General features: G+C 43.2%; 1 protein-coding gene across 2 annotated transcripts in view; it reads right to left on the bottom strand.

Moving 5' to 3' along the window:
- Nucleotides 1–16,323, bottom strand: part of LOC135494845 (calpain-5-like) — a 111,680-nt gene that overhangs the window by 83,024 nt on the left and 12,333 nt on the right. For both annotated transcript variants that reach the window (XM_064783135.1, XM_064783136.1), the window contains exon 2: nt 10,065–10,247. In XM_064783135.1, coding sequence (XP_064639205.1) covers nt 10,065–10,241 — 177 coding nt within the window. In that variant the 5' untranslated portion in view covers nt 10,242–10,247. The remainder of the gene's footprint in view (nt 1–10,064; nt 10,248–16,323) is intronic.

Genomic DNA, 16,323 nt, shown 5'->3' with positions numbered 1-16,323 from the left:
ATCCATATTGAAAGATGAAACCCCCGGTACGGTACCATACGAACCTGTCCCCAGCTGTTTATATTTCCACAAACAATAGTTCCACAGTTCGGTGCATTTCTGAGGAAAAATTCATACAGTTTACAACGTAATTTGGAATAATTTAATGCCTAGACACACTTGAATTACAGTGTTCATTCCAGTGTCTGCGATGTGTACATAAAGTTACTACCATGACTACTGGAGGCCACTTCAGTGTGTGTTTTTTTCCGTCCGACTACTGTCCTCACCACAATATGTGGTTTCCCTTTGTTTAGTGTCTGACAATAGAACCTGATCCATGATGCATAATAACCCTCCACGTGCGAACTAACTCCCCCACAAAACTGGCTTTCCAAGTAGAGTAGACAGTTGGCCCCCGGCCAATAGAGTAGATGGTTGCCCCCCCCTCCCCCCGGCAGATGGGCTCTTTGTGTGTTTTTCTACAAGGGACAGTTGTCCCCCAGGCGGATGATGGGCACCTCTATTATAGGCCACTTGGTGTTTTGTTCACCCAATTGTGCTATTGCTCGGGTTTTCACCTAAATCCAACATGTGTATTTGTGAACCATAGGCTAATGCCCAAAATGAAATCTGTCCTATGCCACCAGTACGTGGCCCGATCCAGAGCCGGGACATTCCAACACTTATACGTACAGGTTGATACCACCAACACCCAAGGAGTGCATGTAGTCTTTAAAGAAATCCCGTAGCCAACTAAATGCATACAACACTTCCTAAGACATTTCAACTCAACAATACCTTTCACAGACAATGACCCTTCAACTGCTAAGCGTAACCCCTACATGGAAACACCCAAATTCATAACATACCGCTCGCCTCAACACAGGGTATTTGCTTGTGTGCGTTTAAAGTGGAACCCCCAGAACGTTTTTGGGAGGTCCGAACATGTCTTGCAGTGTGTTGTCAGTGCTAAACGGACCATCTGAAGGTATCATATGGTTCCATTTGTTGTCATCTAATGGGTTATTCATATCTTATCAATTTTTACCGACTACTACAAGTTTTAAAGACAAGCAGATTTAATTTTGCGTTCGCTGTAAACGAACAAAGTGTGAAAAAATGCAAAATGTCTCGACTCTTGTGGGCAAATGTTAACATATTTAGAAATCATATTTTTGTTTTGTTAAATGTTTTCTAATTTAACCCTTTTGTTACTGCAGGTATTTGCCAGTCCTGTACTGAGAAAAATTAAGGGATTTTTGGAGCTTTTTTCTAAAGCCTGGTGTGAAATAATCTGAGGAGGTAAAGACAAACAACTGGTTGCAAATAATAACCAATTAACTAATCTTTAATTTCTAATTAGTAAAATATGCAAATTAGGCAACGTGAGATTCTGTAACTCTATTTCAAGTGATGGGGCAATTACCATTAGGTTAGTGGTCAAAAACATGCATGATATTGATTGCCATGGTTGTTGTGCATATTTCAGTACACAAAAACATTTTAAAATAGCATAAAAAAATTGCCAAAGTTCACAAATTTTGACAAAGTGTAAAAAAATTACTTTACTGCAATTTCCTTTTGCATCAAAGCTGTATTCTGAATGTATTTGAATGATAAAAGGTGCAATCAGTTGCTAAAAAATTGGAACCATTTACAAAATTTACATATTACACCCAGGACACACCATCCCCTACCCCCACCCCAAACCCCCCCAAAAAATTTTTTTTCAGAAAAAAGAGAAAATTTTCCAGCCTATATAGCTGATAAATTACTATAGACTACCTCCAAGACCTCCCCCCTCATACATGCTCAGTTTTGCCCTTTTTCAATGGAGCAGAAGACCCCTCAAAATCGGCCGAGCCCCTACGGAAAGCTAGGAAACAATTCGTTGTGACTTCGGCTTCAGTTCCCCATATGCTATTCAAAGATGTCAGCACCGTTTATTTAAGGAAATCAATGCTTTACTGCATCTACCGCTCTGCTGCCTACCAGTACGATGCGGTGGGGTGTCGATCAACCACTCCACGGTTGGCCAAAAACGATAGGGTTAATGTCCCTGTTATTTGATGGGATATTTGATAGTTATGTAATTTTGAAACCTAGTTTATGTTTTTTTAAGATTAGAAAACTGTTCATTTTCCCATAGATGAGCTTGTTTTTGGAAAAATTAAAGCGCAAAGTGGTGTGAGGTTATACCGTTCCAATATTGTTGAACACGCCATTTGGTTTCAAAACCTTACATACATTTATGATGGGTACATTTTGAGTCATCTCATAAGATACAACAGTATGTGCCTGTCATGAGTTTGCCATTGATCACAACCTAATTATGGACTTTTCATCACAAATTGCAAACAGATCAGTGAGTCCATGCAGCCTAATTGATAATTGGATCGCACTAATTTTCAAAAGGAACCTTCCATAGTCACTCCAAATAGGCCCCCAAAATCAGACCCCTCAAGCGAGAAGTTTATATTTGATAATTGACGGAAACGGAATTCAAGATGGGAGCCGTGGTGGGAGAGTACAGTACCTTCGACAACCATCAACATTTGACATTTGAAGAACGATACAATTAACAACAATTAACCTGAACAGCGGACCAGCAAATATTTACGGTACCCAAACAACAGTATGTACCTCTGGTCACTCCCACATAACCCCAGTGAGCCTGAGCCCAACAAGCCTCCCTTTACCGTAGAAAAAAAGACAGGCCTATCCAATTTAAACCTAAACAGCTCAATACCTTTGGTACCTCCCAGATGACCCCCACAAAGTGAGACAAGACCACCATTGAATATTAAGGGATCCAGACCTATCAATTAGACACGACTCTGATGTTTTTGACTGTCAAGTGCACATTTGGAGAGGTATTGGAAAGATATTTGGTGTGGCAAGTCTACAGATATAGAGAAATTATTTGATGAAAAAATTAATTGCGATCGTTGCTAATTTGGCAATAGGGGGGATGTGGAAACTTGCATTGGCTATTTGCGTTGTTGGCCAATTGGTGTTGTAAATGACTATAATCATGAAATGTGACTACTACGGTTTATTTGGTCATATGATCATTGTGTAACTTGTGTAACTCGTTCCTTTGCGTTTGTTTGGTTTGTGAGCAGTAAAATCACTTCCGAAGTCAATCTCGCACTGTCCACTTCGTTCTTTGGATTGTACTGGTTTTAAAGACAGTTTCCACATTGGTGCTGTGACCAGCCAGTACGATGCCGACCTCGGATGAAGAGAAAAAGGCGACGCTTGAGGTGCTGAAGTCACAGCGTGCGACGAAGCGTCAAAATTTCACTCGCATTTCCAACAAGATCAAGAATACACTTTTGATAGACGAGCCCTCTCCCAGCAAAGTCGATAATGTGCAAACTGCTGTCACAGTTATGGAAGATACGCTAAAAGAGGCCAAGGAGTTGGATTGCAAAATCGAGCGTATTCTTCTCAGTCTCGACCCGCCAAAAGCGGAGGAGGAGCCGGATGGTGCTTATGACCTGTTGCTGGATAATCAAGGTAAAATCGTTCACGCAAAGAACTTTTTGGCCATGGTCAAGTCTGTCTCGAAACCTGTATTGCTGGCTTCTCGAAAAACAACAACCTCGAAACTTCCAAAATTGATTTTGCCCAAGTTTGACGGAAAGAGCACTGATTGGACGCCATTTTGGGAACGATTCGTTGCCGAGATTGACAGAAATGCTGTTATTTCGGATATCAATCGTTTTGACTATCTTTATGGACTTCTCGAAGGCGAGGTTCTGAATGCAGTTCGGGCGATCATTCCGTCGACTGCCAACTATGCCGTTTTGAAACAAAACGTTGAAGGACAATTTTGGTAGACCGAAAAGATAATTCGAGCGCATGTGTTGCGATTAGTGCATTTGAAAGAGCGAACAATATCAGGACAGGGACTTCGAACGTATTATAACATTGTAATGACTGACATTCGCAGTTTAGATACGCTCAAAGTTGACCCTAAGGATGCAGCAGCTATTTTGATTCCTATTATTCAGGATAAGTTGCCTGGTGTTGTACACGTGGATATCGCTGACATTTACCGCGCAGAAGAATACGATCTCAAAATGTTCCTCGACGCTTTGAAGCGCCAGGTCGAAAATTACGAAACAGCGGCTACAAATGTTGTCCTTGGCGGTGAACGTGCAGTACAATTCCAAGAAGACACCCCTTTATCAACACTCGGATCATTTTGCGGGATAAGCCATTCTTACGCAATTTGCGGCTCCACAAGCCATAACGCAGATGGCTGCGGTTTATCAACAATGCAGAAAAAGGACATGGTCATGTCTAAAAGGCTATGCATATTGTGCTTGGTGTCAGGTCATTTTGCACGGGAGTGCACAAGTTCTATTCGTTGTGGAACATGTTCACGACTACACAATACCTCCCTGCATAATCCCGATTTCCGCAAATGTCCAGGATCTGTACGGCAATGGAGTGGGCGGAGTCGACGTGAAACGGGAAGTGCGAATGCTAACATTCACTGTCTGGAGAGACAACTGGGACACCTGGCACACTGTGTGGCCTCACTAACAGTTTGTCAACGCATTTGATTACGTCAGAGGACGTTGTCAATAATTCACCCACTGGAAAAATCGTGTTAGTGAAAACTGCCAAAGCTGTGGCAGACAACAACGGTCGGCAGTTACCCGTTCAAGTATTTTTCGACGCGGGGTCTCAAAGGAGTTATCTGCGACGGGATGTAGCTGAGAAGCTTGGAGTTGTTCCCCAGGGTTACGTCAATCTTGGAATAAGCGGATTTGGCGCTAACTATTCGCAGGATCGATACGGTATGGCTGCAATTAGGATTGTGACGTCAGAGGGACTAAAAAGGGTTCCGGTGTTGATTACGCAACAAACTGTGTCTCCTATCAACAACAGGGTTGGCAGGCTTGTTTATCGTTACCACATGTCGCGGGTCTGGAGTTAGCCGATGATTTCCAGGAAAGGGATTTCGCTGTTGATTTGCTGATCGGGGCTGATTGTGCTTGGATGTTTTCAAAGGTGAATGCATGCATGGAAATGGGCCTACTGCTCATTTGTCCAATGTTGGCGCTTTGCTGGTCAGATCATTGTCGAGTGATCACCCAACCGATAGCATATCTTGTATAAGTCTAGCTCAGCCATTGTGCGTTGGTACCTGTGAGGATTTATCCAATCGTGAGTTGGAAAATCGTGTATCAACAATGTTTCAGTGTAACGATGTTGGCGTAAATGACGTCATTAGTCCGGTGGATGACGTAGACGACATGTTCACAACGGAATATCAGAGGAACATCGAATTCAAAAACGGGAAATACTACGTTCCGCTGCCGTGGAGGGAAGATTGCCCTGATTTACCCTCAAACCTTCAAATGAGCCTGCGTCGTTTGGAGGAGGTGGTTGATCGTCTTCGTAAACAGGATCGACTAGATGCATACTGTAAAGTGTTACAGGAGCACATTGACAAAGGATACGTTGAGGAGGTTACTGATAACCTCTGGGATGAGGATAGATCACATTTCCTACCACACTTCTACGTGTTAAAAGATTCAGAGACAACAACGTTACGTACTGTGTTTGTGGCTAATGCAGGTGACGTCAGTCTGAATGACTGTTTAGTAACAGGACCATGTCTAATGAATAGCCTACACGAACTGCTGTTCATGTTTCGCGTTCCTAAAATTGCTGTTGTTGCGGACATTAATGCGATATGGAGGAAGGTGCGCGCAAAGGAGAGTGATCGGAACTTCATCAAGTTTCTGTGGTTTCAAGATAATGATTCAACTGGCATGGATTTCGACAATCAAGTGGTGAACTATTACTACACAGTCAGAGCAATTATGCGAGCTGGCCGTTTCAATCTGAGGCAGTGGTTGTCAAATTGCCCTGATCTGTTGCGCAAAATTGAACAGGAAGGCAAGCATACAAAACAAACAACAGTGAGCATGCTTGGTTTGATGTGGAATGCGGAAGTTGATAGCTTAGGGTTTCCGAAAAAACCTATGCAGGATCGGGACAATGTACCAGTAACAAAACGTCATGTTTTGTCCGTTGCGTCATCAGTGTTTGATCCACTTGGCCTCATTACACCCTTCACTGTCAGGGTGCGGTTGTTCATTTCACACATCTTGAGTGAAAAGCATGGCTGGAACACGGAATTGCCACTCTCCGAAGTTAGTGTTTGGGCTCCAATCGCCACAGACTTGAGCAGGGTAGCTGAAATTGAGTTCCCGCATTTTTTGGCATGGACAGAACTGAACCTAATCAACTTCACGCGTTTGCCGATGCAAGCTTTCGTGCTATAGGTGCGGCTGTTTACATGCGACAAGGACGTTTAGTGACATTGGTAGGGTCAAAGAGTAAAATTGTGGGACACAAGTCCAAAGCAACGATACCCCAATTAGAATTGTCAGCAATGATGCTGTGTGCAAAATATGCAGAAAGTGTGAGAAAAGCTATCGAAAGTTAGATAACCACTATTGGTCCGATTCGGAAATCGGATTATACTGGTTGAATTTGCAAAAGGAACTCAAACGTCCAACGTTGCGCAAGGTCAATGAAGACAAGGATCATAGTGACGTCAGAGCATGGCATCACGTGAAAAGTTGCGAAAACCCAGCCGACCTTGTCTCGCGCGGTGCGGATGTCGACACAGTGGTGTCATCACATCTGTGGAGATGCGGTCCAGAGTGGCTCACGGGAGAGTCGACTTGGCCTCCATGGAAACATGACATTGTTCATCTAGGGCGCAGGTTGTAGTTTAGGCAGCTACTGAATACGAGAAAGTTGCTGACGACAAATCCAAGGAGCCCATGGACATCAGCAAAGTCATTGACATCGATAAATTCAGTGATTTAGAGCACCTGTTGCGAGTTACGGTGTACGTGATGCGGTTCACATGACTTTCATCTGTTAGGCGCAGTGACATCACAGTGGAAGAAATGGAGAATGCAGAAACACTTTGGGTCAAGTCTGTACAGGCTCGGCATTTCTCTGAAGCGCTCACGTACTTGAGTTGCAATAAAACCACAAAGGGACCCACTATTCTGCAACAGTTGAATGTGGTTTTAGATGGAAAGGGACTACTGCGTGGTACCGGCATATTAGGCAATGCATTGACATTGGACCATGACGCTTGTGCACCAGTATTGTTACCCTGTAAATGTAGGTTTACGCGGTTTGTTATCATTAGGGCACATGAACATGTCATCCATGCTGGACTTGGTTCGACTGTTGTGATGGTGAGAAAAAGAAATATTGGGTTCCTGCCACGCGCGTTGAAGTCAGGTTGGCTTTACGCCAATGTATTTTGTGCATACGCATTACTGGTAGTGGGTATTTGTGGCCACCAAGCCCAGACTTGCCGGAATGGCGGGTTGATGCGTCTAAACCATTCCGTAACATTGGTCTAGATTTCACTGGTTCTCTGTTGGTTAAGGATCAGACTGGTGAGCTGAGAAAAGTGTACATTTGTTTGGTCACGTGTTTGGGATCTAGAGTGGTGAATCTCGAACTGGTTAATGACATGACCGCCGACGCGTTTATTCTTGCATTCAGGCGACACTGTGCGACTTACTCGATTCCCGACCTTTGTTTTTCGGATAATGCCAGAAATTTCGAATGTGGTAATGCTGAAATCCAGAAGTTGTTCAGGGTTGTGGCTAGTGATCTAGTTCAGGAGATCTTGTGGGCAAGGGAATTAAGTTTCGCTACATTCCGGCATTGAGTCCTTGGTGGGGTGGCTCCTGGGAGCGCCTGATTGGCGTCATGAAAACTGTTATCCGAAAGACATTACGGAGATCGCTTATCTCGTACGAGTGTATGTACACCCTAGTGAAGGAAGTTCAGTCTGTGTTGAATAACCGACCTCTGACATACGCGTCAGGGAACTTGGATGACCCCCAGCCTCTTACGCCATCTATGCTGTTGTACGGTATTGAGACTCATTCTTAGCCACAACCTGTTGTAGAATCAGACCCAGATTTTCAGAGTGATCATGCTAGCATAATTAGTGCGGAGGCTAGGTGAATACAGTTGTATAACCATTTTGTGTCAAGGTTTTGTGATGAATATCTGAGTTCACTCCGTGAAAGACATGGTTGTCAAGCTCTTGCCCGAAAGCAGACCACTAGTGAAGACAATATTCATGTTGGTGATGTAGTCATCATTGAGGATGATAAGGTACCGAGAACAAGATGGAAATTAGCAGTTGTCCTTGAATTGATTCGAGGTGCAGATTCTAGAGTGCGCGCTGCATTTATTAGATATGATGGTAATCGCACCACAAGTAGGGCTATTGCTAAACTGTACCCACTAGAGGTCAGTGTTGACACTGCGACTCGAGATTCAGCGGAGAGTCGGCCTGATGAAGCAAGTGCTGATTCTGAATCTAGAGATTCTGTTGAAAATAGGCCTGTTGACATAAATCAGTTAAGACGTAGCAAGCGATCTTCAGTTGCAGCAACCAGAGCAAAAATTGCTGAGCAACTCCGTTAATGGTCAGGCGGAGAATGTGGAAACTTGAATGGGCTATTTGCGTTGTTGGCCAATTGGTGGTTTAAATGACTATAATCATGAAATGTGACTACTACGGTTTATTTGGTCATACGATCATTGTGTAACTTGTTCCTTTGCGTTTGTTTGGGTTGTGAGGAATAAAATCACTTCTGAAGTCAAACTTGCACTGTCCACTTCGTTCTTTGGATCGTACTGGTTTTAAAGACAGTTTCCACAGGGCATTTTTGAGATTTTTCTGCCAGCTGGCTGTAAAGAGTGGAAATATCAACGTCTCTCAAATTTGTCCGATTATCAAAAAATTTCTGTAGTCAACTAACAGTTTACATTTCACCATTTACTTGCCTGACTGTCCGGAATATCATATCAAAATTTCAGATTCACAACCCCACGCAGTATTTGATGCGACGCCGTCAAACTCAGACAATTTAACTGCTAAAAGGCTTAAAAAATCAATGGTGGTCTTGTCTCAAGTCCCTTTAAAAAGACAGGCCCGTACTTTTAGTACCCAAAAAGCACAATTCCTTTGGTACCTCCCAGATGACCCCCACAAAGTTCCCTTCAAAGACAGGCCTGTACTTTTATACCCAACAAGAGCAACGCAAGGCGTGGCATATGCCCCAGTGAGCACATTGAGTTGGTGTATTAGGAAAATGAAGTGTTTTTCAGACAACCCCGGGCAGCTGGTGTCATAGCTGACTGGGTTTAGTTGACAGCGTGACAGAGTTATTGGTCTGTAATGCCCGCTGTACAGGTTACCTTTTTCTGCCCACATAAAAAGTTACATGGTTATTACTCAAAGCGTTATCATTAAAATGAGCGGACGGCTAATGGATGCACAGACGGACGAACGGTTCTCCTAGAAATTGATGGAAACTGATTTCAAGCACACTGCCCTGGTGACCATATCGACAATCGGAACGATCCAGTTTTCGTTAGGAACCTTCCTCTAGTCACCCCCAACGTACATACCAAAAATAAATTTGATCCGACTTACAGTTCTCCTCGAAATTGACGGAAACTGATTTCAAACACGCCACCCTGGTGGCCATATTGACAATCGGAACGAGCCTGTTTTCGAAAGGAACCTTCCTCTAGTCACCCCCAACGTACATACCACAAATGAATTTGATCCGACGAACAGTTCTCCTCGAAATTGACGGAAACCAATTTTAAGCATGCCGCCCTGGAGGCCATAATGAGAATCAGAACGAGCCTGTTTTCGAAAGGAACCTTCCTTTAGTAAAGGTTAACCCACATAAAAAGTTTCGTGGTTATCGCTAAAAGCGTTCTCCTTAAAATGAGCGGAAATGAAAAGTTTACAGACGCATGACGCCTGACGGACATCGGTAAAACATAATGCCTCCGCAATGCTTTACGCATTGGCGGGGGCATAAAAAGCACAATACCTTTGGTACCTCCCAGATGACCCCCACAAAGTTCCCTTCAAAGACAAGCCTGTACTTTAATACCCGAACAGCACAATACCTTTGGTCGCTCAAGATGAACCCAACAATATAAACAGACCCGTATTTTATTTTGATACCCAAACAGCACATTACCTTTGGTCTCTTCCAGATGACCCCAGCAAGTTTCCCTTTACTGTAGAATAAAGACTTGTCATCGGGTGGGAACTCATTGTCAATGAAAGGATGACAAGACTCTTGTGACTGCTTCTTCAGTTTGGAGTACTCCTGACCTTTAAAAGGTCGGGGAGATTCAAACAAGCCAAACACCATGTCTCCCTGAAATAACAAGATTTGAAGAAAAAGATGGTCACACTATAGATAACATGGGAAAGGAGGAGTGGCATAGATTACTGCCAACTACCGCAGGCGTGCTCTCAGGTTTTCTGTGAAGAGGGTGCTACAGCAATGCAAGGGAAAATGTACGTCAAACAGCTTGTGGGATGTGCTTTTTTTGTCACCCACCATCTATATCTTTGTTCTAGGTTTCAGGGAGAACCAGGGTTAAAGTGTGAAGTCGGGTGATAACCATCTGGGGTAGATGATACCAAACTATAAACCACAACATCAACACCAACGATATAATACATCAAAATAAATGCATCAATGTTCACGGATTGATAAAACGGCCAAGGCCCATTGTGCTCACCATATAGATACTTGGTGGTTAGGAATTCATCCTGGATAAGAAACATGCTATGTATAGTATGTAGGTGAAACCAAAGTCGGTATGACACGTGGAGTATCCTTGCTTGGAATACCTACCATAAAAATATCATCGAAAACAAGTCGCTAATAAGCGAGATATTGCACTTTTTACCTTTTTTAGCTTTGGTCCCCTGGTGGCCAAGTCAAGAATCAGATCAGACTGAAATTCAATGTCAGTGGTTATATGACGTAGGGAGTCATGTGTACAACATCTCAAGTTCATAGCTTAAGCGGTCAAGAAATGTGCCATAGTTACACTCAAAGGGCTAATTTACGCCATTTGACCTCTGTGACCTTGAAAATTATGTCAAATCAGAAACCCGTATGACATGTGTTGTATCCTTGCTAGGAAAACCTACCATGAAAATGTTATCGAAATCGAGTCACTCATAAGAGAGACAAGCCATAGGCGAATATGGGTCGTCGTCTTGGCTAGGACTCAAAGATACCACAACATGGGAAGGATGCACGGAATGTCACTAAAAAATGCATAAGAACCTGAGAGACATTCTAACAGGAGCCGATATCAAAGAAAACAAACTTTGTAAACCCAACACTGGCACAATCAATGAGACAGAAAGACAAACCCTCTTACTGTTTGCACCCCCACCAACAAAAGGCAGCAACAAATGCAACAACAGCAAATGCACCAACTGCAAATATATGCAGAAATCAAACTCAGTAACCAATAGAGTCACAGGCAAAAAGCATTATGTCAAACAAAACATAACGTGCAACTCAGAAAGGGTCATCTACCTCATTAAATGTGCCAAATGTAACTATCAATATGTGGGCCAAACCAAAAGGACACTCAAAACCAGAATGAATGAACATCGCTCTGGCATAAACAATAAGAAACCCACGTCTATTGGCACACACTTTAATAGCAGTAATCAGTCTCTAGTAAAGACCTCCGTATCTATGGACTTGAAAAGTTACCTCAAACTAATAATGAGAGAACTTGTGCGCTAGAAAATCGTCTGCTAGCTAAAGAATCATACTGGATTTATACTATGCGAACTGCTCGTCCCCTTGGTCTAAATGTCATGGACTTCGTTACCCACCTTTTCAAATGGCGTGGAGTTACTTTCAGCTGATATTTTTATGTAATTCTTAAAATTATCTCTTTGTAACTCGCTGCATCATTCACTTGAACCGCCATTTTGCTTTCTGGAACGCACATCTAGAGCCACCTATCGGCCGACTCTAGATCTGGTAGCTCTTGGTGTGTTGGCCTTAGGCCAGATGGCGCCACTGGTCGGAGGCTGCCGGGGGACGGGACCATGATGAGACACCGTAGGAGTGGGGAGGGTGAAGACGGCATGGTTTTAGATGAGATGTGAGGATTCTGTGTCGAAGGAATAAAGGAGTTTTATAGACATGAAGGTATGTTAGCGTGAGTTAATGCCGAGCAAGGAGAAGTACCCCCGACGAAACTTCACACTGGTGACAGCTGTACAGGAATTCTGGCCCCGATCGCAGTTAATTTCCCAACTTTGCCGGCCCTATCTGACACTCGCGCTTGCGTGCGGGCTTGTTGTATATACTGCGGCAGTGTATTTATTGTGTGTAGTTGGTGTGCATCGATCCGTCCAGCGCCGCAATTACGGCCCCTTGTTTTTACGCCGTTCGGTTGTGTGCTACTGTGCTATATTTAATTGAGTTTTGTGTCGGGTGAGCACTGCAGGCATTGCCTAGACACAAGCATTAGTGAGTTGTAGCGCCGTGGTTGGCTTTCATGTACTTTCTGCCTGGATTTTAGTATACTTATATTGCCAGTCTCGCGCACTGCATGGCTGGTACTGTGCTAGTCCACAAGTGCGAATGTATGGTGGCCTGTTAGGTGTGCTAACGCTCTGTTCTGCATTACCAGTGGTACACGCTCTGTAGTGCCAATCTCTATAGTATTGTTCATTAGTTAATGATATTGTGTTTCTATTGCGGTAATTCTGCAATGATGGGATGCAGTAGGACGGAGAGGGCTGTATGGGCCCAGCACCCCAATCTGGTGATCCAGGATGGCATTTTGTACTGCAGGGCTCCAGATAATGACAGGCTTCGCCTAGTACTGCCCTCATCTTTTGTTAACCCAGTGCTGGAGGAGATCCATAGTGGTTTTGCTGGTGCCCATCTAGGAGTGGCCAAGACCCTTGGGAAGGCAAAACAGCGTTGCTGGCGCCCTGGCTTAAAAAGGAATGTGGTCGACTTTGTCAGAACTTGTGAAATCTGCCAAAAATGCAAGGGAGGTAAGCGTAACAAGGCACCCCTTAAGAGCATCCCTGCGATTTTGCTGAAAATTGGTGACAAAGAGGTTTGATGTATTCCGCACAATTCGTAGGAAGCGAATTTCGAAAAAATTAGTAAAAATTTAGTAAAAGTAAAAATGGCCGTTGCTAGGCATGGTTGCTAGGCATATGCTGCCACAGACATATCCACGGAAAAACTGACAATAAGGGTCTGCACTGCGTTATCGACGACCCAATATCACACTTTTTAGGTTTCCACTTCTGGCCCCCTGGTGGCCAAGTCAAGAATCAGATCGGACCGAAATTCATTCTCACAGGTCACCTGACCTGGTGGGTTCTGTGTACAAAGTTTCAAATTCATAGCTCGAGGCGGTTAAGAAACGTGCCACTGTTTTTGAAACAGGACACAGACGACGACGACGATGACAACGACAGATGACGGACACAGCGGTATTGTATTGTGTAGTTTTTTTACTAGCTCTGCTGATTTTCGTCAGCTGAGCTAAAAATACATCCAGGCATAATGCCCTAAGGTATCATAACACCAAGTTTCACTCAAATAGACCTAGCGGTTACAAAATGTGCCACTGTGGACAGATAGACAGACTGACGGATGGCCGATAGACACCACTAGAATAGCTATTTGACTAGCTCAGCTGACTTTTAACTGTTAGCTCAGGTGACAAAAGTCAGCTGAGCTAAAAACTGATCCAGAGGCAGACATTTTTAGAGTGAATACTCGCTTCCTTTTAAATTAGTTGCAATATCCGACTCGACTTTTGTATTACTCTATATCAACACCATACCACCTATCCACTGTTATGACAAGATATAGAACCACTCGAGCACATGTCCATATACGAGTTAATCATTTAAAAAAATTGATTGAATGCTCATCCCTCATGCAAATATGTTTGCACCTATGCAAAACTTACGATGTGAACATTAAATGTGCCCTGCCGAGGTTAATAATAATTTACAATATTATAGGGTCCGACAGCTGACTCTAGTGCACCTGAGGCCGAACAGCAGGCCATGATGCAGGACATTTGGTAATGTAACGGCTACAGGAGTACATGGTGTTCAAAATAGTGTTGTTAGGAAATGAAACCGCCAGGGGCCATTGTGCTCACCGTATAGATATTTGGTGCTTTGGAATTCATCCAGGTTAAAAAACATTGTACATGTATAGTATATAGGTCAAACCAAAGTCAGTATGACATGTGATGTATCGTTGCTTGGAGTAAGTACCATAAGAATATCATCAAAATCAAGTCGCTAATAAACGAGATATTGCACTTTTTACCTATTTTAGTTTTGGCCTCCTGGTGGCCAAGTTGAGTACCAGATCAGATTGAAATTCGGTGTCCGAGGTTACATGACGTAGGGAGTCATGTGTATCAAATTTCAAGTTCAAAAATGTTATTGAAAACGAATCACTAATAAGCGAGATATCACACTTTCTAGGTTTTCACTTTTGGCCCCCTGGTGGCCAAGTCAAGAATCACAGAACAGACTGAAATTCAGGGTCAGAGGTCAGCTGACCTAGAGGGTCCTTTGTACAAAGTCTCAAGTTCATAGCCTTAGGGGTTAACAGACTTCCACAGTTACGCTCAAATGGCCAATTTACGCCATTTGACCTCTGTGACCTTGACAAGTACGTCAAATCAAAAACTCATATCATATGTGATGTATCCTTGCTAAGAGAATCTACCATAAAATTTTTAACAATGAAATGGCCAGGGCCATTGTGCTCACCTCATGTGGAGGAAAGATGGATAAAGAGCATGGTATTGTGTCATGTAGTGTTAGGTTTGATGTAGGTCCAAGCAATTACAATTTCCCCAAAATGGCCAATTTACAGTACATTCGACCTCTGTGACCTTGAAAAGTAGGTCAAATCAAAGAAGACCCGGGTGACACATTGAATGGTTGTTAGAATCAGATGTACCTATGATATAAAATTGGTGCCAATCGGGCAAGTCATTACTAGGAATAATGGCATTTTGAAGAATTTCGGATTTGGCCCCCTCCCTGGAGGCCAAACGGCAAATCAGATCGCACCAAACTTCGGTACCTGAGATCACCTGACCAAGGGGTACATGTGTACTTAATTTGTGATCAATAGTCATTGCAGTTAAGAAACGTGCCATAGTTACGGCCTGACAGCGAATTTACGCCATTTGACCTCTGTGACCTTGACAAGAAGATCAAATTAAAAACCTGTGTGACATATACTGTATGGTGGTTAGATGTACCCATGATATCAAATTGGTGGCAATCGGGCAAGAAGTTAAGGAATAATCACATTTTTAAGGTTTTTGGATTTTTCCCCCTGGTGGTCAAGTGGTGAATCATATTGGACCAAACTTCGGTCCCTGAGATCACCTGACTAAGGGGTAAATGTGTACCAAATTTGGTATCAATAGTCATTGCAGTTTAGAAACGTGCCATCGTTACATCCTAACGGCCAATTTACACCATTTGACCTCTGTGACCTTGAAAAGGAGGTCAAATCAAAAACCCGGAGGATATATGATGCACCTTTGCTAGAAGTACCTACCATATTTTTTTCAAAATTTCCCGACTACTATTAAGGGAGATATTGCATATTTTCACTTTTAACGTTTGGCCCCCTGGTGGCCAAACCATGAAACGAATCGGACCGAAACTTGGTCTCCAAGGTGTCATTACATAAGGGTACATGTGTACCAAGTTTCAACTCAATAGCTCTAACAGTTACGAAACGTGCCCTGCTAACGGACGACGGACGACGACGACGACGACGACGGACGACGGACGCCACGGTATGGGACAAGCTCACCTCTGCTAAGAGGTGAGCTAAAAACTAATCAGTAATAAGCGAGATATGGCACTATTCAAATTTTTGGTTTTGGCCCCCTGGTGGCCAAGTTAAGAATCATACCGGACCGAATATCAGTGTCACAGGTCATCTGACCTAGGGGGGTCATGTGTACCAAGTTTAAAATTCATAGCTTTAGTGGTTAAGAAACGTGCCATATTTACACACAAACGGCCAATTCACACAATTTGACCTCTGTGACCTTGAAAAGTACGCCACATCGACCTGATTTTTTGTCAACATGTAGAGCTACGTAACAGGTGTCTACATACTAAATCTAAAGACTATATGACGAATTAAGACAAAACGTGCCACTATCGGTGAAATTTTAGAGTTTGACCTCTGTGACCTTGAAAAGTACGCCACATCGACCTGATTTTTTGTCAACATGTAGAGCTACGCAACAGGTGTCTACATACCAAAGTTAAACACTATATGACGAATAAAGACAAAATGTGCCACTATCGGTGAAATTTTAGAGTTTGACCTCTGTGACCATGAAAAGTAGGTCAAATTAAAAACCTGTAAGATATGTGAT

Source organism: Lineus longissimus, chromosome 10 (assembly GCF_910592395.1).
Source record: "Lineus longissimus chromosome 10, tnLinLong1.2, whole genome shotgun sequence".
Taxonomy (NCBI): Eukaryota; Metazoa; Nemertea; class Pilidiophora; order Heteronemertea; family Lineidae; genus Lineus; species Lineus longissimus.
The sequence above is the reverse complement of the archived record's forward strand: the minus strand, read 5'-3'. Positions and strand labels throughout refer to the sequence as shown.